Source organism: Pristiophorus japonicus, chromosome 9 (assembly GCF_044704955.1).
Source record: "Pristiophorus japonicus isolate sPriJap1 chromosome 9, sPriJap1.hap1, whole genome shotgun sequence".
Taxonomy (NCBI): Eukaryota; Metazoa; Chordata; class Chondrichthyes; family Pristiophoridae; genus Pristiophorus; species Pristiophorus japonicus.
The window spans coordinates 106,442,183-106,463,713 of NC_091985.1; the positions used below are offsets into that span (position 1 = coordinate 106,442,183).

The window sequence follows — 21,531 nt, forward strand, 5'->3', positions numbered from 1 at the left end:
TTCTGCACAAAGTAGTGGAATACTGGAAAACTCTCCCACAAAAGGTTGTGGATACTGGTGGTGATGGTTGCCGGAGGGTGGGGGGGCGGGATTAATTGGCATTTTCAAGGCTGCAATGAACAGATTTTTGTTCGATAAAGGTGTCATGTAGGTAACCACAATGTAACACCACTGTATTACTGTATACACTCAACCTAGATGCACACCTTGACTACAAGGGGTGAACTTGTGGGAGACACTCCTTACCTGATCACACAGGTATAAAAAGGGAGGTCCCACGCAGGGTCATCTTCTTTGGAGTCCTGTGAATAAAGAGTTAAGTTCACAGAGTGACCTTGTCCCCAGAATGTGCCTCATGTGGTTTCATACTGTAGAGTAAGGATTTTACATTAGCGACAAGAAACGGGAATTCACGCCCCACGAGAATGGCCACCAGTAGCGCAGAGGAACGGTACTGTGTTGGGGAAGACTGGGACGATTTTGTCGAGAGGCTTCAGCAGAGCTTCATGACGAAAGAATGGCTGGGGGATGCAGCGGCCGACAAGCGAAGGGCTCATCTTTTGACCTGCTGCGGATCAAAGACTTACGCGCTCATGAAGGACTTACTAGCACCTGAAAAGCCAGCGGACAAAATCTTTGAAGAACTTAGCAAATTGATCGGGGAGCATCTCAAACCGGCGAGTAGCATACATATGGCCCGAAACAGATTCTATACCCACTGACGTCGTGAAGGACAGAGCATACCGGACTTTGTAGCGGACCTCTGGCGTTTGGCCAGTTCTAAGTTCACAGACGCCTGCAGAGGGGAGATGATAAGGGACTTCTTTATCGAGGGCATCGGTCATGCGGGAATTTTCCGCAAATTAATTGAGAGCAAGGATTTGACCTTGGAAGCGGCGGCGTTGATAGCTCAAACTTTCATGGCAGGGGAGGAAGAGACGAAAATAATATACGCGCGCAATTCTGCCTCTAACGCGGCAATGGATCAGGGAGTCAACATCATCAATGCGACTCAGAGCCCCGCAGGCAGGCAGGGGCAGTCCGACACTCCCCAGGCAGCAATAGACCCCAGAGTAGGACTTCAGCAGAGACAATGGCAGGCTGAACGGACATTCACACCATCACAGCGGACAATGTGGCCCGGGATGGGGCCATTGACACCCACTAATAGGGTACTTAAGAGCAGTCAAAGGGACAGTCAGTGCGGAATGCCTGGCCATAGTCCCTTTGTTCCCAACAATGGAAACTTTAACTCATGCTGGAGATGTGGGGGAAAACACTCAGCTAGATCTTGCAGATTTCAACAGTTTGTCTGCAGGAACTGCAATCTCAGTGGCCATTTAGCTCGAATGTGCAGGAAGTCTGCAACCAGACTAATATGGACCAGAAGAGGGTTCTTTGAGGCAGGATGACTTTTGGGGCAAGTCGATGGACGCCGAGGTTCAGCGGGTCCATGTGGCGAATATTCACAGGACTCCAAAGAAGATGACCCTGCGTGGGACCTCCCTTTTTATACCTGTGTGCTCAGGTAAGGAGTGTCTCCCACAAGTTCACCCCTTGTGGTCAAGGTGTGCATCTAGGTTGAGTGTATACAGTGGTGTTACATTGTGGTTACATACATGACAATAGGTATCCAGGGATATGGAGCAAAGGTGGGTAAATAAAGTTGAGGTACAGGTCCGCCATGATTTGATTGAATGATGAAGCGGGCTCAAGGGGCAGAAAATAAGATGGGATTGAGAGTTTCAATTACAGGTGTATATGCTTAGTGTCTCCAAAGAAATTGCGTAAACAATTAAGCTGCTCATGCTTATTGGAATTGGGTGCGGCCCCAGCTGGGGTATTGTGTACAATTCTGGACACCACACTTTAGGAACGACATGAAGGTTTTGGAGAGGATACAGAAGAGATTTACTAGAATGGTTCCAGGGATGAGGGATTACAGTTACATGGATAAACAGGAGACGCTGGGGCTGTTCTCCTTGGTGCAGAGAAGGTTAAGAGGTGATTTGATCGAGGTGTTTAATTACTCTATCTAAACCATTCATGATTTTAAAGAGAAATTGTTTCCAATGGCTGAAGATTCGATAACCAGAGGGCAGAGTTTTTAGGTGATTGGTAAAAGAATCCCCACCGACACCTGGGAGTCCCTGGCCAAAGACCGCCCTAAGTGGAGGAAGAGCATCCGGGAGGGTGCTGAGCACCTCGAGTCTCATCGCCGAGAGCATGCAGAAAACAAGCGCAGGGAGCGGAAGGAGCGCGCGGCAAACCAGACTCCCCATCCACCCTTTCCTTCAACGACTGTCTGTCCCACCTGTGACAGAGACTGTAATTCCCGTATTGAACTGTTCAGTCACCTGAGAACTCACTTTTAGAGTGGAAGCAAGTCTTCCTCGATTTCGAGGTACTGCCTATGATGATGAAAAGAACCAGAAACGACATGAGGATAAACTATTTTACCCAATGAATGGTTCGGGTTTGAAATTCACTGTCTGATAGGGTAGTGGATACAGATTCAACAGTAGCCTTCAAAAAGGAATTGGATAAATACTTGAAGGAGAAAAAAGTGCAGGGATATGGGGAAAGAGTGGGGAGTGGGGCTAACTGGATAGCTTTTCGAAAGAACCGGTGCAGACTCAATGGGCCGGATGGTCTCTTTCTGTGTTGTATGATTCTATGAATTTTAAATGGGTTACAGGAACAGAAACACCTGGGGGTGTACGTACACAAATCTTTGAAGGAAGGGAGTTATGCTAAACTTTTATAAATCACTGGTTAGCTGAAGTATTGGGCTCTGTTTTATCCAGTGATTTGCGCCGTTTTTTTGGAGCAGGCCGGTTTTTTTTGGCCAAAGTGCAAAAAAATGTCTCCATGTGCTCGCACTTGCTTTTGGCTGTCTTAATTCTGCCATCTTCGATATATAACAATCCACCCTGGCTCATTAACGAGATGAAATGATACTTAAAGGGTTGATGGTGGATAGGTAATGGCAAACCTTTAAATATCATATGGACGAACTTCAACAATTGTACATTCCTATCTGGAGTAAAAATAAAACGGGGAAGGTGGCTCAACCGTGGTGAAAAAGGGAAATTAAGAATAGTGTTAAATCGAAGGAAGAGGCATATAAATTGGCCAGTAAAAGCAGCAAACCTGAGGACTGGGAGAAATTTAGAATTCAGCAGAGGAGGACAAAGGGTTTAATTAAGAGGGGGAAAATAGAGTACGAGAAGAAGCTTGCCGGGAACATAAAAACTGACTGCAAAAGCTTCTATAGATATGTGAAGAGAAAAAGATTAGTGAAGACAAACGTAGGTCCCTTGCAGTCGGATTCAGGTGAATTTATTATGGGGAGCAACGAAATGGCAGACCAATTGAACAAATACTTTGGTTCTGTCTTCACGAAGGAAGACACAAATAACCTTCCGAAAGTACGAGGGGACTGAGGGTCTAGTGAGAAGGAGGAACTGAAGGATATCCTTATTAGGCGGGAAATCGTGTTCGGGAAATTGATGGGATTGAAGGCCGATAAATCCCCAGGGCCTGATAGTCTGCATCCCAGAGTATTTCAGGAAGTGGCCCTAGAAATCATGGATGCATTGGTGATCATTTTCCAACAGTCTATCGATTCGGGATCAGTTCCTATGGACGGGAGGGTAGCTAATGTATCAGCACTTTTTAAAAAGGGAGGGAGAGAGAAAGCGGGTAATTATAGACCAGTTAGCCTGACATCAGTGGTGGGGAAAATGTTGGAATCAATTATTAAGTATGAAATAGCAGCGCATTTGGAAAGCAGTGACAGGATCGGTCCAAGTCAGCACGGATTTATGAAGTCTTGCTTGACAAATCTTCTGGAATTTTTTGAGGATGTAACTAGTAGAGTGGACAAGGGAGAACCAGTGGATGTGGTGTATTTGGATTTTCAAAAGGCTTTTGACAAGGTCCCACACAAGAGATTGGTGTGCAAAATCAAAGCACATGTTACTGGGGGTAATATACTGACGTGGATAGAGAACTGGTTGGCAGACAGGAAGCAGAGAGTCGGGATAAACGGGTCCTTTTCAGAATGGCAGGCAGTGAATAGTGGAGTGCCACAGGGCTCAGTGCTGGGACCCCAGCTCTTTACAACATACACTCAATTCCTTCATCTAAATCATTGATGTAATATCTCCAAGTTTGCAGACACTAAACTAGGTGGCAGTGTGAGCTGTGAGGGAGATGCTAAGAGGTTGCAGGATGACTTAGAAATGTTAGGTGAGTGGGCAAATGCATGGCAGATGCAGTATAATGTGGATAAACATGAGGTTATCCACTTTGGGGGCAAAAACGCGAAGACATAATATTATCTGAATGGTGGCAGGTTAGGAAAAGGGGAGGTGCAACGAGACCTGGGTGTCATGGTTCATCAGTCATTGAAAGTTAGCATACAGGTGCAGCAGGCGGTAAAGAAGGCAAATGGTATGTTGGCCTTCATAGCTCGGGGATTTGAGTATCGGAGCAGGGAGGTCTTACTGCAGTTGTACAGAGCCTTGGTGAGGCCTCACCTGGAATATTGTGTTCAATTTTGGTGTCCTCATCTGAGGAAGGACGTTCTTGCTATTGAGGGAGTGCAGCGAAGGTTCATCAGACTGATTCCCGGGATGGCCGGACTGACATATGAGGAGAGACTGGATCAGCTGGGCCTTTATACATTGGAGTTTAGAAGGATGAGAGGGGATCTCAGAGAAACATACAAGATTCTGACAGGACGGGACAGGTTAGATGCGGGTAGATTGTTCCCGATGTTGGGGAAGTCCAGAACCAGGGGACACAGTCTTAGGATAAGGGGTAGGCCATTTAGGACTGAGATGAGGAGAAACTTCTTCACTCAGAGAGTTGTTAACCTGTGGAATTCCCTGTCGCAGAGAGTTGTTGATGCCAGTTCATTGGATATATTCAAGAGGGAGTTAGATATGGCCCTTACGGCTAAGGGGATCAAGGGGTATGGAGAGAAAGCAGGAAAAGGGTACTGAGGGAATGATCAGCCATGATCTTATTGAATGGTGGTGCAGGCTCGAAGGGCCGAACGGCCTATTCCTACACCTATTTTCTATGTTTCTATGTTAAAAATAGTTTCCCTGATCAATTTGCACCAGTTTTCTTTTCAGCCAAAAATGGCATAACCTGCCACCCGCGCCAATTCTGGCCATTTAGGGAAGTTTGGCCAGCTGTGAGTTACTCCAATTCTTCTTAGGCCAGTGTATGTGGCCTCTGCAGAAAAATCTTCTGGAGAGTTATGGAAATTGGCGCAGGTAAGTTCAGCAGATGCCCGGAAGTAGCAGCAAGAGAGGGGTAGAGAAGTGGGGGCGGGGGAAGCCTATCAGGTATAGTTAGGTGTGGGGACGGGAGGGTGGAGGCCATTCGGCCTGGGATAGAGATGTGGGAGCGGACTGGGAGGGCACTCGGCTTGGGCTCGGGGTGGGGAAGCAGAACTGGCAAGGCACTCAGCTAGGGGCAGGCGGGGGGAGCAGACCGGCAAGCCCTTCGGCCAGGGCTAGGGGCGGGGGAGCGTGACCCGCAAGGCACTCGGGAATAGGGGCGGGTGGGGGAGCAGACCGGCAAGCCACTTGGCCAAGGTTAGGGGTGGGGGGAGCAGACTGGCAGGTCACTTGGTTGGGGGAGTGGGGGAGCGGACCGGCAGGTCACTTGGTTGGGGGAGCGGGGGAGCGGACCGGCAGGTCACTTGGTTGGGGAGCAGACTGGCAGGTCACTTTGCCAAGGCTAGAGGCAGGGGAGCAGACCGGGAGGCCCTTCGGCCTGGTATAGGGGCGAGGATCGGCATCGAGGGGCGGGGGGGGGAGGAGACTTTAATAATTGGAGGTGTGTTAATGTGTTGCGAGTTGGCTGTATGTTTCACTTTGCAGCCTCAGCTTGCATTGTGTCCCTGGTTACCGTGGCAACCCGATCTTTTTGGCGCAGATCAAGGTTCCACCCCCAAAACTACAGGACAAAATGAAGAAATCAAACAGGGAAACTTAGAACAATTTTTTTTGGCGTACTTGGGGCCCCCAAAAAATGGGTGTAACTCTTCAAGTACGCCAAAATAAAGCTTTGGGGAAAATTGAGTCATTGTGTCTAATTCTGAGCATCACACTTTAGGAAGGATGTCAAGGACTTAGAGACAGTGCAGAGAAGAGGAAATTTACTGGAATGCTACCAGGATACATGACTTGTGTTATGTATTTAACCCCTTGCAACCTGTATTGCACTACCACCAGAGGGCCTACCTGTTGGACCCCCAAGGGATTCCAACATCCCAACAAATACTTGAAGGGTAAACATTTGCAGGGCTATGGGGAAAGGGCTGGGGAGTGGGGCTAATCAGATAGCTCTTTGAAAGAGCCGGCACAGACGTGATTGGCTGATTAGTCTGTGCTGTATTATTCTATGATTCTGTGCAGCTGGTTGGATAATGCACATCACATCGACACACACGATCATTTTGGCACAGAGCGCCTGGTGCTTGATTTGCTGCTGTTTGAATTCAGTAGCAATATATGTTCCAAGTTCCAGTTTGCTGTCTTATACTGCCCTCTACTGAGGCTCTTTTGATATATTCAGCAGTTATTTGTGTCCTTTAGTGGTGTACACCTCTTGTTTTCTGTGCACCTTTATGTGCAGGGAGGAGGGTGCAGACTGATAACTAAGCTTGTTAAACTTGGAACCAGAAACAAACTGCAACAGCACCAATCTTCAAAGCACAAGAAACAACCTGAAATCCTCCACACAGCAGACACAAAGATGTCGGATTCAAAAGTGAATAATATGTTCAATGCTGCACGATTAAAGATCGTAAGAAAGCAGCACTCAAATGGAGACCCATACCCTTTATGCCTGTGTTCTATTTACATAGAAATACGTAGAAGCAACAATACAGGAGCTGGCCATTTGACCCAACCAGTCCCTGCTCCCATATCCTTTTACTCATTTTTCTTTACCCAGTTATCCAATCTAATTTTGAATGTTGACCGAAGCCCTGATATTTATGGGGAAGCTGAAAACAGCTGAAGAAACCAGCAAGAATCCATTTCCCGCTGGGCAGCAGAACAAATTGGCAGTCAGGCAGGAGGCCGCAGCTGGGGACCCTTAGAGATGGTCCCCGGCAACCGGGAGGGGCAAGGTAGGCCATTGCGGCACGTGTGTGGGCAGAGAGAGAGAGAGGACATTGGGGTCGGAGGGGGCAGGTCAGCGATCAGGAGTGGGGGAAGAGCGAGGCCACGATCAGCAGTGGGTATGATTTGGTGGCCATTACTGAAACGTGGTTGCAGGGTGGCCAAGACTGGGAATTAAACATACAGGGGTATCTGACGATTCGGAAAGATCGACAAGAAGGGAAAGGAGATGGGGTAGCTCTGTTAATAAAGGATGATAGGGCAGTTGTGAGAGACGATATTGGCTCTAATGAACAAAATGTTGAATCATCGTGGGTAGAGATTAGAGATAGTAAGGGGAAAAAGTCACTGGTGGGTGTAGTTTATAGGCTCCCAAATAATAACTTCATGGTGGGGAGGGCAATAATCAAGGGAATAATGGAGGCATGTGAAAAAGGAACGGCAGTAATCATGGGGGATTTTAACCTACATATCGATTGGTCAAATCAAATTGCACGGGGTAGCCTGGAGGAGGAATTCATAGAATGCATACGGGATTGTTTCTTAGAACAGTATGTTACAGAACCTACAAGGGAGCAAGCTATCTTAGATCTGGTCCTGTGTAATGAGACAGGAATAATAAACGATCTCCTAGTAAAAGATCCTCTCGGAATGAGTGATCACAGTATGGTTGAATTTGTAATACAGATTGAGGGTGAGGAAGTAGTGTCTCAAACGAGCGTACTATGCTTAAACAAAGGGGACTACAGTGGGATGAGGGCAGAGTTGGCTAAAGTAGACTGGAAACACAGACTAAATGGTAGCACAATTGGAGGACTTTTAAGGAGCTCTTTCATAGTGCTCAACAAAAATATATGCCAGTGAAAAAGGGTGGTAAGAGAAGGGATAACCAGCCGTGGATAACCAAGGAAATAAAGGAGAGTATCAAATTAAAAACCAATGCGTATAAGATGGCCAAGGTTAGTGGGAAAATAGAAGATTGGGAAAATTTTAAACGACAGCAAAGAATGACTAAAAAAGCAATAAAGAAAGGAAAGATAGATTACAAAGGTAAACTTGCGCAAAACATAAAAACGGATAGTAAAAGCTTTTACCGATAGATAAAACGGAAAAGAGTGACTAAAGTAAATGTTGGTCCCTTAGAAGATGAGAAGGGGGATTTAATAATGGGAAATGTGGAAATGGCTGAGACCTTAAACAATTATTTTGCTTCGGTCTTCACAGTGGAAGACACAAAAACCATGCCAAAAATTGCTGGTCACAGGAATGTGGGAAGGGAGGACCTTGAGACAATCACTATCACTAGGGGGGCTAGTGCTGGACAAACTAATGGGACTCAAGGTAGACAAGTCCCCTGGTCCTGATGAAATGCATCTCAGGGTATTAAAAGAGATGACGGAAGTTATAGCAGATGCATTCGTTATAATCTACCAAAATTCTCTGGACTCTGGGGAGGTATCAGCGGATTGGAAAGCAGCTAATGTAACGCCTCTGTTTAAAAAAGGGGGCAGACCAAAAGCAGGTAACTATAGGCCGGTTAGTTTAACATCTGCAGTGGGGAAAATGCTTGAAACTATCATTAAGGAAGAAATAGCAGGACATCTAGATAGGAATAGTGCAATCAAGCAGACGCAGCATGGATTCATGAAGGGGAAATCATATTTAACTAATTTACTGGAATTCTTTGAGGATATAACAAGAATGGTGGATAGAGGTGTATTTAGATTTTCAAAAGGCATTCGATAAGGTGCCACACAAAAGGTTACTGCAGAAGATAAAGGTACGCAGAGTCAGAGGAAATGTATTAGCATGGATAGAGAATTAGCTGGCAAACAGAAAGCAAAGAGTCGGGATAAATGGGTCCTTTTTCGGTTGGAAATCGGTGGTTAGTGGTGTGCCACAGGGATCGGTGCTGGGACCACAACTGTTTACAATATACATAGATGACCTGGAAGAGGGGACAGAGTGTAGTGTAACAAAATTTGCAGATGACACAAAGATTAGTGGGAAAGCGGGTTGTGTTGAGGACAGAAAGGCTGCAAAGAGATTTAGATAGGTTAAGCGAAAGGGCTAAGGTTTGGCAGATGGAATACAATGTCGGAAAGTGTGAGGTCATCCACCTTGGGAAAAAAACAGTAAAAGGGAATACTATTTGAATGGGGAGAAATTACAACATGATGCAGTGCAGAGGGACCTGGGGGTCCTTGTGCATGAATCCCAAAAAGTTAGTTTGCAGGTGCAGCAGGTAATCAGGAAGGCGAATGGAATGTTGGCCTTCATTGCGAGAGGAATGGAGTATAAAAGCAGGGAGGTCCTTCTGCAACTGTATAGGGTATTGGTGAGGCCGCACCTGGAGTACTGCGGCAGTTTTGGTCACCTTACTTAAGGAAGGATATACTAGCTTTGGAGGGGGTACAGAGACGATTCACGAAGCTGATTCCGGAGATGAGGGGGTTACCTTATGATGATAGATTGAGTAGACTGGGTCTTTACTCGTTGGAGTTCAGAAGGATGAGGGGTGATCTTATAGAAACATTTAAAATAATGAAAGGGATAGACAAGATAGAGGCAGAGAGGTTGTTTCCACTGGTAGGGGAGACTAGAACTAGGGGGCACAGCCTCAAAATACGGGGAGCCAATTTAAAACCGAGTTGAGAAGGAATTTCTTCTCCCAGAGGGTTGTGAATCTGTGGAATTCTCTGCCCAAGGAAGCAGTTGAGGCTAGCTCATTGAATGTATTCAAGTCACAGATAGATAGATTTTTAACCAATAAGGGAATTAAGGGTTATGGGGAGCGGGCGGGTAAGTGGAGCTGAGTCCACGGCCAGATCAGCCATGATCTTGTTGAATGGCGAAGCAGGCTCGAGGGGCTAGATGGCCTACTCCTGTTCCTAATTCTTATGTTCTTATGAACACTTCCTTGACAGGCCTGGGTGGAAGCACTCCTGCGCTTCCTGGCCCACAAGAAGTGCTTAAAAAAAAAGCACTCATCTTGTGGAGCCAGCAGCTCCCAGCTCCCTTTCACTGCCGGGTTTCCCAACCGCTGGGAAACCTGTGCTGCAGCAGGTAATTTCAAATGGGGTTCCCAATTGCAATTAGGGTTCCAGTCAGATTTCACATATTTCACGGTTTAACCCTGCCCTAACGCTTCACCCCCCACCACCCCATATCCTTTGCCGCCTGTCGTGGGGGTTAATATCAAGGCCTGTTTCTATCTCATTCATTAATGCTTATAGTGAATTCCACAGCCTCACAACTCTTGGTTATAAAGAAATTTCTCTTGCTCACAGTTCTAAACCTCTTGCATTTAAACTTTATCTCTGGCCCCTCTTTCTTGACTCCTCAACTACTGGTAACAGTCTGATTCTATCTACCCTGTCCCATCCTTTCATCATTTTAAACACTTGATCACATCTGTGTTCTAATGTAAAAAGTCAATTTTTCAGGTCCTCCTTAGTATTTATATTTCCTCATACCAGGCAGCATCCCAGTAAATATGGTTTATACTCTCTCCAATTCATCTATCCTCCTATAGTGCGGAGCCTAATATGGCACACGATATTTGAACTGAAGTCATAAGGTTTTATACAGGCTCATCATTTATTTATGTTCCTTCCTGCTGTCACTCCAGAGTGAAACTTTAAGATTAATGCACCACTTAACATTATTATGCTTTTAAACGAGAAAATTGGTGATGAGCCAAAATTCCTTTTTTTTGGAGGCAGTTTTAGTACCGAATACTTCGCATTCACACATAGCAGTGGCTAGATACAGTTCAGAACTGCTTTTACATTGCACCAGCTATGTCCATTGATTGCAACTTTAGAAAAACATCCCTTACATCAGCATAATGTTTCCATTTCCTGCACAACGTATTCTTACCTAATATTTATCAATTAATGGCACATTCTGTGCAGTGAGCTCACATTCATTGGGAGCACAGTTGGGAATGCCAAACTGATTTGGAATGGACTGCCTGAAAAGGTGGTGGAAGCAGATTCAATGGTAACATTCAAATGGGAATTGGATAAATACTAGAAAAGGAATTATTTGCAGGGCTATGGGAAAGAGCCGGGGAGTGGGACTATTTGGTTGCTCTTTCAAAGAGCCGACAGGCATGATGGCCCAAATGGCCTCCTGTGCTGTATGATTCTATGATTTCCCAAAGAACCTTTAACAATCTTCTGAGATTAATGAAATACTGTTCATTGCTTTTGTGGGGGCAGAATTCAAAACAAAGACCCACAACCAAAGGCAAATGTTCTTGCTAATCTGTTGCACCATCCAGTCCAATGTTTAAGATCATTTCAGTTACATTTAATTATTTTGTTTTAGTATCACGGTGATTTATACTTTGATTCATGAACCAGAGACTCTTTTAATGAACTCTCTATTAATTTAAACATGCATTTGTGTATTGGTTCATGAAGGTGACGTGTCCAGTTGACAGTTGCACTGCTGTTTGTTTTTAAGAACAACCACAACATTCTGATGAAATGGAACAGATGTACAAATCCTTAGAGAAAGCCAGTCTTTCACCGATTGGACAACGTCGGCCTTCATCGAGAAAGGATTACAGGAGATCCTTTATAAAACGCAGCAAAAATCCTGTTGTCAATGAAAGGTTACACAAATTCAGAGCTTTGAACAGTACTTTAAAGGTACGTACGTATCGGGTTTCTTGTATCTGTTGGTGAAACAAAATTGCTTTCTATAAACACTACATAATTAGCTAAGTTGATGAGCTGCTAAAAAATGAATAAGCCAGGCATATTCAGTAAAGCATAAGCACCTTCTCCGAAGGAGTCTGCAGGGGATAATGTTGGGACTGAACATTCCAGATCGCACATGATGCCATGGACACCAACAATCCAACATAATTTGTTCCCTTCCTCTTTGTGTCCAGTGTGTCCCCTCAAGTATTACAGAGGAGGTCATATATTCCAAATCCTGCACAGTGCAGGACATTGAGGCCAAGCTACTGGGAATATTCTACATTATTTGACCCCTTAGGGAGCTAGGAGCTAAATTAAAAAGTTAGGACCTCAAAAGTAGTAATCTCAGGATTGTTATCAGTGCCACATGCTAGTCAGAGTAGGAATCGCAGGATAGCTCAGATGAATATGTGGCTTGAGGAGTGGTGCAGCAGGGAGGGATTCAAATTCCTGGGACATTGGAACCGGTTCTGGGGGAGGTGGGACCAGTACAAACCGGACGGACTGCACCTGGGCAGGACCAGAACCAATGTCCTCAGGGGAGTGTTTTCTAGTGCTGTTGGGGAGGAGTTCAACTAATATGGCAGGGGGATGGGAACCTATGCAGGGATACAGAGGGAAGTAGAATGGGGGCAGTAGCAAAAGATAGAAAGAAGAAAAGTTAAAGTGTAGGACAGAGAAACGTAAGGCAAAAAGCAAAAAGGGCCACATTACAGCAAAATTCTAAAGGGGCAAAGTGTGTTAGAAAGACAAGCCTGAAGACTCTGTGCCTCAATGCGAGGAGTATTCGGAATAAGGTGGACGAATTAACTGCGCAGATAGCAGTTAACGGGTATGATGTAATTGGCATCACGGAGCCATGGCTCCAGGGTGACCAAGGCTGGGAACTCAACATCCAAGGGTAGTCAACATTTAGGAAGGATAGACAGAAAGGAAAAGGAGGCGGGGTGGCATTGCTGGTTAAAGAGGAAATTAATGCAATAGTAAGAAAGGACATTTGCTTGGAGGAAGTGGAATCGATATGGGTGGAGCTGCGGAATACCAAGATGCAGAAAACGCTAGTGGGAGTTGTGTACAGACCACTAAACGGTAGTAGTAAGGTTGCGGACAGCATCAAACAAGAAATTAGGGATGCATGCAATAAAGGTACAGCAGTTATCATGGGTGGCTTTAATCTACATATTGATTGGGCTAACCAAACTGGTAGCAATGCGGTGGAGGAGGTCTTTCCTGGAGTGTATTAGGGATGGTTTTCTCGACCAATGTGTCGAGGAACCAACCAGGGAGCTGGCCATTCTCGACTAGGTGATGTGTAATGAGAAAGGACTAATTAGCAAACTTGTTGTACGAGCCCCCATGGGAAAGAGTGACCATAACTTGGTGGAATTCTTTATTAGGATGGAGAATGACACAGTTAATTCAGAAACTAGGGTCCTGAACTTAAGGAAAGGTAACTTCGATGGTTTGAGGCGTGAATTGGCTAGAATAGACTGGCAAATGATACTTAAAGGGTTGACGGTGAGTAGGCAATGGCAAACATTTAAAGATCACACGGATGAACTTCAGCAATTGTACATCCCTGTCTGGAGTAAAAATAAAACGGGGAAGGTGGCTCAACCGTGGCTAAGAAGGGAAATTAAGGATAGTGTTAAATCCAAGGAAGAGGCATATAAATTGGCTAGAAAAAGCAGCAAACCTGAGGGAGAAATTTAGAATTCAGCAGAGGAGGACAAAGGGTTTAATTAAGAGCGGGAAAATAGAATACGAGAAGAAGCTTGCCGGGAACATAAAAATTGACTGCAAAAGCTTCCATAGATCTGTGAAGAGTAAAAGATTAGTGAAGACAAACTTAGGTCCCTTGCAGTCGGATTCAGGTGAATTTATAATGGGGAACAAAGAAATGGCAGACCAATTGAACAAATACTTTGGTTTTGTCTTCACGAAGGAAGACACAAATAACCTTGCGGAAATACTAGGGGACCGAGGGTCTAGTGAGAAGGAGGAACTGAAGGATATCCTTAATAGGTGGGAAATTGTGTTCGGGAAATTGATGGGATTGAAGGCCGATAAATCCCCAGGGCCTGATAGTCTGCATCCCAGAGTACTTAAGGAAGTGGCCATGGAAATAGTGGATGCATTGGTGATCATTTTCCAACAGTCTATCGACTCGGGATCAGTTCCTATAGACGGGAGGGTAGCTAATGTAACACCACTTTTTAAAAAGGGAGGGAGAGAGAAAGCGGGTAATTATAGACCGGTTAGCCTGTGGTGGGGAAAATGTTGGAATCAATTATTAAGGATGAAATAGCAGCACATTTGGAAAGCAGTGACAGGATCGGTCCAAGTCAGCATGGATTTATGAAGGGGAAATCATGCTTGACAAATCTTCTGGAATTTTTTGAGGATGTAACTGGTAGAGTGGACAAGGGAGAACCAGTGGATGTGGTGTATTTGGACTTTCAAAAGGCTTTTGACAAGGTCCCACACAAGAGATTGGTGTGCAAAATCAAAGCACATGGTATTGGGGGTAATATACTGATGTGGATAGAGAACTGGTTGGCAGACAGGAAGCAGAGAGTTGGGATAAATGGGTCCTTTTCAGAATGGCAGGCAGTGACTAGTAGAGCGCCGCAGGGCTCAGTGCTGGAACCCCAGCTCTTTACAATATACATCAATGTTTTGGATGAAGGAATTGAGTCATATCTCCAAGTTTGCAGATGACACTAAACTGGCTGGCGGTGTGAGCTGTGAGGAGGACGCTAAGAGGCTGCAAGATGACTTAGACACGTTAGGTGAGTGGGCAAATGCATGGCAGATGCAGTATAATGTTAATAAATGTGAGGTTATCCACTTTGGGGGCAAAAACGCGAATACAGAATATTATCTGAATGGCGGCAGATTTGGAAATGGGGAGGTGCAATGAGACCTGGGTGTCATGGTTCATCAGTCATTGAAAGTTGGCATACAGGTACAGCAAGCGGTAAAGAAGGCAAATGGTATGTTGGCCTTCATAGCTAGGGGATTTGGGTGTAGGAGCAGGGCGGTCTTACTGCAGTTGTACAGGACCATGGTGAGGCCTGATCTGGAATATTGTGTTCAGTTTTGGTCTCCTAATCTGAGGAAGGACGTTCTTGCTATTGAGGGAGTGCAGTGAAGATTCACCAGACTGATTCCCGGGATGGCTGGACTGACCTATGAGGAGAGACTGGATCTGCTGGGCCTTTATACATTGGAGTTTAGAAGGATGAGAGGAGATCTCATCGAAACATACAAGATTCTGACAGGACGGGACAGGTTAGATGCGGGTAGATTGTTTCCGATGTTGGGGAAGTCCAGAACCAGGGGACATGGTCTTATGATAAGGGGCAGGCTATTTACGATTGAGATGAGGAGAAACTTCTTCACTCAGAGTTGTTAACCAGTGGAATTCCCTGCCGCAGAGAGTTGTTGATGCCAGTTCATTAGATATATTCAAGAGGAAGTTAGGTATGGCCCTTACGGCTAAGGGGATCAAGGGGTATGGAGAGAAAGCAGGAAAGGTTACTGAGGGAATGATCAGCCATGATCTTATCGAATGGTGGTGCAGGCTCGAAGGGCCGAATGGCCTACTCCTACAACTATTTTCTATGTTTCTGTGTTTCAAAGATACAAATCGCACTTTGGCATTATGAGGAAGATTAACAGATGGTGTATGGTTCGGCAGGTTTTGAACACAGTGGCCCTCTGGAAATCAGAAGTTTTATCTTTAAAGTGCCTGTTCTGGTCCAGAATGAGCAGCGAATGCAAATTTGCTTTACCAAGCTCCAGATCTACATGAGATTGTAGATCATAGTGATAATTGCTAAATGAGTGAAGGCACTGCTGTGAATGGTTACTGTGCAGATATTTTTGAGCAGCATTGTGTTGAGCCTGGAATCTATTCTGCATGGAATCCAGTTAGCTTGGGAAATACCCCACTTAAAATTTGTCCTGAATAAGAAAAACCCCTCTTCATTTGGCAATCTCGTTCTGTGCTTTCTCCTTGGGAGCCAGGACTGGTGCTGATTTTTCAGTGTCAATTACCTATCTGAGAAATACAGTATTCAACATTTAGCAAAATAACAACACGATAGTGATGTTTGCATATTTTCTTAGACTTTGTTTAGTTTTTGACAGCACTTAAGAGAATGGTTAATGCTGTACAGGGATATTTTGGTTAGCTAAAAAGCAACCATATGCTTGAAGCCCTGCATTTTGTCCATCTCTGCTGGGAAGCTGGGGAAATATAAGAAACCGTTTGGATATTTAGATTGATCAGTTGTACCCAGGTTAAAACAAAGCATCCATTTCACTTCAGCATAATGCCATCCCTGCTTCACTTCAGGGGGTAGAAAAAGAGTCTAAGTTAATGATATTGGTCCAAAAGTCATACTGTTGGAGGTGAGTCGTGTATGAGTGATGAGCAGTCTTGATAATTCAAAGGCAGTGGAAGCTGGTGGAGGTGTAGATCCAGGTGTCATAAGACATAAAACAAGAAATAGGAGCAGGAGTATGCCCTTCGGCCCCTCGAGCCTGTTCTGCCATTCAATAAGATCATGGCTGACCATCAAACTCAACTCCACTTACCCGCCCGATCTCCATATCCCTTTATTCCCCTGGGGGGCAGAGATTTCTAAAGATTCACAATCCTCTAAGTGAAGAAATTCCTCCTCATCTCTGTCTTAAATTTTATCCTGAGACTGTTCCCCCTAGTCCTGGACACTCCAGCCAGAGGAAACATCCTCGCAGCATCTACCCTGTCAATCCCCTTCAGAATCTTGTATGTTTCAATGAGATCACACCTCATTCTTCTAAACTCTAGAGAGTATAGGCCCATTCTACACAATCTCTCCTCATAAGACAGCCCTCTCATCCCAGGAATCAATCCAGTGAACCTCCGTTGTATCGCCTCCAAGGCAAGTATATCCTTCCTTAGATAAGGAGACCAAAACTGTGCACAGTACTCCAGGTCTCGTCTCACCAATGCCCTGTACAATTGTAGCAAGACTTCCTTACTCTTATACTCCAACCCCCTTGTAATAAAGGACAACATGCCATTTGCCTTCCTTATTGTTTGTTGTACCTGCATGCTAGCTTTCTGTGTTTCTTGTACAAGGACCCCCAAATCTCTCTGAACTCCAACATTTAAAAGTTTCTCACTATTTAAAAAAAGTTGTGTTTTTCTATTCTTCCTACCAAAGTGAATAAGCTCATATTTCTCCACATTATACTCCTTACTGCCCACTCACTTAGTCTATCTATATCCCTTTGCAAACACTTTGTGTTCTCCTCACAGCTTGCTGTTCCACCTAGCTTTGTATCATCAGCAAACTTGGATACATTACACTCGGTCCCTTCATCTAGGTCATCAATATAGATTGTAAATAGCAGTCATCAGCATACATGTGGAATCTGACTGTGTGTGTGTGTGTGAATTTTTTCTTTACTCGACCTCTCTACTTCATCTTTTAAACACAATAATGCTTACTTAATGAGTGTTGAGCCACAAATATACAAGTTGATTGTGCAAAAGGTCATAGGATAAAGCAGCAGTTCACAGGTCATCCACTAGTGCATTGGTTGGTGTAATGGCTGTAAGCTTGTAATAAAGCCCACAATGTGGATGTGGACGTATTGTGTTATTGCAACTAAAGGTGAATAAATGAGTCAACTGACCAGAAGCTTCCGGAACTTCTGAGATGCTGTCTGCCATTAGAGAAAGCTGTGTGCACTGTGAATATATCACATTTGGCGACGAGATGGGATTTTTCGGATGACATAAAGCTGAAATTTTGTTGGTGAAGGATTCAGCCAGCCAACAGAGACTTTGGAAGCTTCTCTGTCTTTGGAAATTGCTACAAAATCCGAGGTTATAAAACGAGCACACTGTCTGCACTGCAGAGACAAAATGGCAGCACCCATAGCAGTAATGGGAATATAAACGCGACCAGGATAGTTTTAAGGCGTATGTGGACTGGCTAGCAATGTATTTCATTGCAAATAATATAATCTAAGTTCCAGAGAATGCTGATCAGAGCTGGGCTGTGTTGGAATGTAAGAGACCGATTTTCTTACCTGAAGCGGGTCGAGAATTATATGAAACTCTGATAAATCTGCTTGTGCCTGACGAGCCAAAGGACACAACACTTAAAGAGATTTTAATGAAGCTGGAGCAGCACTACAACCCCAAACCGTTAGAAATTGCTGAAAGCTATTGTTTCGGTATACGAAATCAAAAGACTGATGAAAATATCAGTGAGTACATTGTAGCATTAAAAAAGCTATCTATTCACTGTAATTTCGGAAACTTTCAAAACCGAGCATTGCGGGACTGTTTTGTTTGTGGGATGAAAAATAATATGATCAGAAGAAAGTTATTAACAATGCCTGACTTGACTTTTGATATAGCTTGTCAAACAGTGAGGTCAATGGGCATGGCCGACCAATATTCCCGAGAATTTGATAATTACAGTCATCAGACAACCGAGATGAATCGCCTGCGGGTTCAAAGTAAAAGGCGGTGGGGGCCAAAGTCTCAGAAATTGGAAATTCTAACAGAGCATCGAAGTTGTGCCGTTGGTGCCTGGGACAACACATTGCTCAAATTTGTCCATATGGGAAGACACAGTGTTTCTTCTGCAGAAAGACTGGGCATCTTGAGAAGGCATGCCGACTGAAGGGTAAACCAGCTTTCAAAGCTATGATTCCAGATTTCAAAGCTATGAGTAGAAACCCCCAGAGACTACATAGCATGGAAGAACAACAACAGGACGAGGAGGTGTTAGAGTTAAACGTCATCAGGAGCACGAGGTTAACGGACAGCGATTCGAAAAGTATCAAAATCCACAGAGGTTGCGGGATTCAAGATACCAATGGAATTTGACACTGGTGCATCCGTGAGTGTAGTACGGGAGTCGCTATACCTCGACAACTTGCGTGATTTCCCATTGGAGAAATCCAAGATAGAGCTGTGAGGCTATTCGGGAGAGAAAATTCCTGTGGTAGGTCGTATCACCGTCCCGGTGAAATACAAGGATCAATTTCAGAACGTGCCTCTAATAGTAGTGAAAGGAGACAAGCCTGCCTTACCAGGAAGAAATTGGTTGAGATCACTGAAGCTGGATTGGAATGAGATTTTCCGTGTTGAAATAGGATTTGCATCAATAGATGATATCAAGAGTTATCAGAAGGCGTTCTACGAAACGGGCAGTCCGATCCAAGGCTTCAAGGCGAGTGTCAGGGTACAGAAGGATGCTAATCAGTTTACTGCAAGCCATGTTCCGTACCATATACACTCGAGGAGAAAGTTAGTGAGAACTAAAAAGACTAGAGACTAAGAATACTATTTCTAAGATAGATAATTGGGCTACACCCATTGTTGTTGTACCTAAGTCCGATGATAAGGTAAGATTGTGTGGTGATTATAAAGTAACCGTAAACCAGGTTCTGGAGGGTAATGTCCCCAATACATTGGCGAATATAAATGATTTGTTCACAACACTGACAGGTAGTCAGATCTTATCAAAACTGGATTTTACAAATGCCTACTTACAGCTTGAATTAGATGAGGAGTCCAAGTCATGTTTGACTATAAATACTCATCTAGACCTATATCAATTTAATAGGCTACCATTTGTAGTGTCTTCCGCCCCTGCCATATTCCAAGGGGTGATGAACCAGATTTTGCAAGGTATTGAAGGGGTAGTATGTTATTTGGATGACATACTAATTTCAGCACCAAATAGGCACATTCATAATAACATATTGAATGAAGTCCTCAAATGGCTAAAGAAGCACAGAGCACGAGTGTCTGCTCGTAAGTGAGAGTTATCTCAAAACTCAGTGGGGTACTTAGGGTACAGAGTAGACAAAGATGGTTTACATCCAACCATGGTAAAACTGGATGCAATTAGAAATGCACCCACTCCCAGGAATGTCACTGAATTTCGTTCATTCTTGGGTCTTTTGAACTATTATGGGAAGTTCCGACCAAATTTGACTACATCCACTGAATGAACTATTGAAAAAACAGGTCCATTAGAAGTGGTCAGAAGAATGCGATACAACTTTAAAGGAGTGTAAAAGCAAATTGGTAGAGAGCACCATGTTAGTTCACTATGACATATCTAAGGCGATTAAGCTAGCATGTAATGCCTCTCCGTATGGAGTTGGGGCAGTGATCTCTCATGTATCACGTAGTGGGGAGGAGAGACCAATTGCTTTTGCTTCATGCACTCAGTGCCAGTGAGCGTAATTATGCACAAATTGAAAGGGAAGCTTTGGCATTAATTTTTGGGGTCAAGAAGTTTTACAAATACTTGTATGGTCGTAAGTTTACCATCGTTACAGACCATAAGCCCTGAACAGCAATCCTCCATCCAAAATTCCCAGTTCCAACATTAGCTGCAGCCCGAATGCAGAGATGGGCTTTGATTTTGTCAGCATATACATATGATATTGAATACAGACGATCAGCTGATCACGATAATGCTGATGCAATGTCTAGATTGCCTTCCCCATCACAAATTACACCCAATAGGGAAGAAGTGTTTTATTTTCCATACATTGATGAACTGCCAGTCACAGCTGAAGAGATTGGTAGAGCAGCCAAACATGACCCAGTGATGTCAAAGATGTATGATTATATTGAAAATGGATGGCCAAACCAGGTAACAGACAAAGATATTCATCCATTCTTCATTCATAGGAATGAATTATCAGTCGTTTAAGATTGAATCATGTGGTGTGCAAGAGTGGTTATACCAAATAAATTCAGGTCCAAATTATTCGGAGACCTCCATGACCAGCACCTGGGAATGTGCTTGACTAAGAGTTTTGCACACATTTACTTATGGTGGCCAGGCCTTGATAAAGATATAGAGTACATCATGAGTCAGTGTATGACATGTCAATCGGTAAGCAAGCAAACACCATCAGTACCATTACAGCCATAGAAATGGCCTCCCAGGGTGTGGCAAATGCTACATATTGATTTTGTTGAGATAGAAGGACAACAATTGTTCATTGTGATTGATAACCATTTGAAGTGGATTGAGGTGTTCCCAATGTGAAAAATAACAACAAGTAAAACATTAGACATTTTGCAAAGTTTATTTTCTTCATTCTGCCTCCCAGAAGAAATTGTTTCTGATAATGGACCACAATTCCGTTCAGAAGAATATGCATAGTTCACGAGCAAAAATGTTGTGAAACATACAAAGGTTCCACCGTACTGCTTCGAATAGTGCAGCAGAGCGCACTGTACAAATTGTAAAATGTGCCCTCATAAAACAAATGTTGGATCCAAATCCAAAGAAACGATAGTTGTCATTGGATCACAAATTGGCTAATTTTCTAATTACATATCATAATACTCCTCATACAACTACTGGTACAACACCAGTAGAGTTGTTTCTCAAATGGCAGCCACGAACCAGATTCTCGTTGTTAAAGCCAAATTTGGCACAGTCTGTAGAAGAGACACAATTAAGACAAAAAGAGAATCACGATAAAGGGAGAGTAAAAGAGAGAAGTGTGAAATTAAATCAGAAGGTGAGAGTGAAGAACCGTCACCATAAATGGGTAAAGTGGTTACTAGGAAGAATGGTGCAGATATGTAGTCCTCACACATATTTGGTCAAGATATT

At 44.1% G+C, this 21,531-nt stretch overlaps 1 protein-coding gene across 1 annotated transcript in view; it reads left to right on the top strand.

The window, feature by feature from the left end:
- Window positions 1-21,531, top strand: part of LOC139273163 (connector enhancer of kinase suppressor of ras 3-like) — a 468,583-nt gene that overhangs the window by 439,525 nt on the left and 7,527 nt on the right. The window contains exon 21 of the mRNA XM_070889671.1: window positions 11,625-11,812. Within this exon, the coding sequence (XP_070745772.1) occupies window positions 11,625-11,812 (188 nt within the window). The remainder of the gene's footprint in view (window positions 1-11,624; window positions 11,813-21,531) is intronic.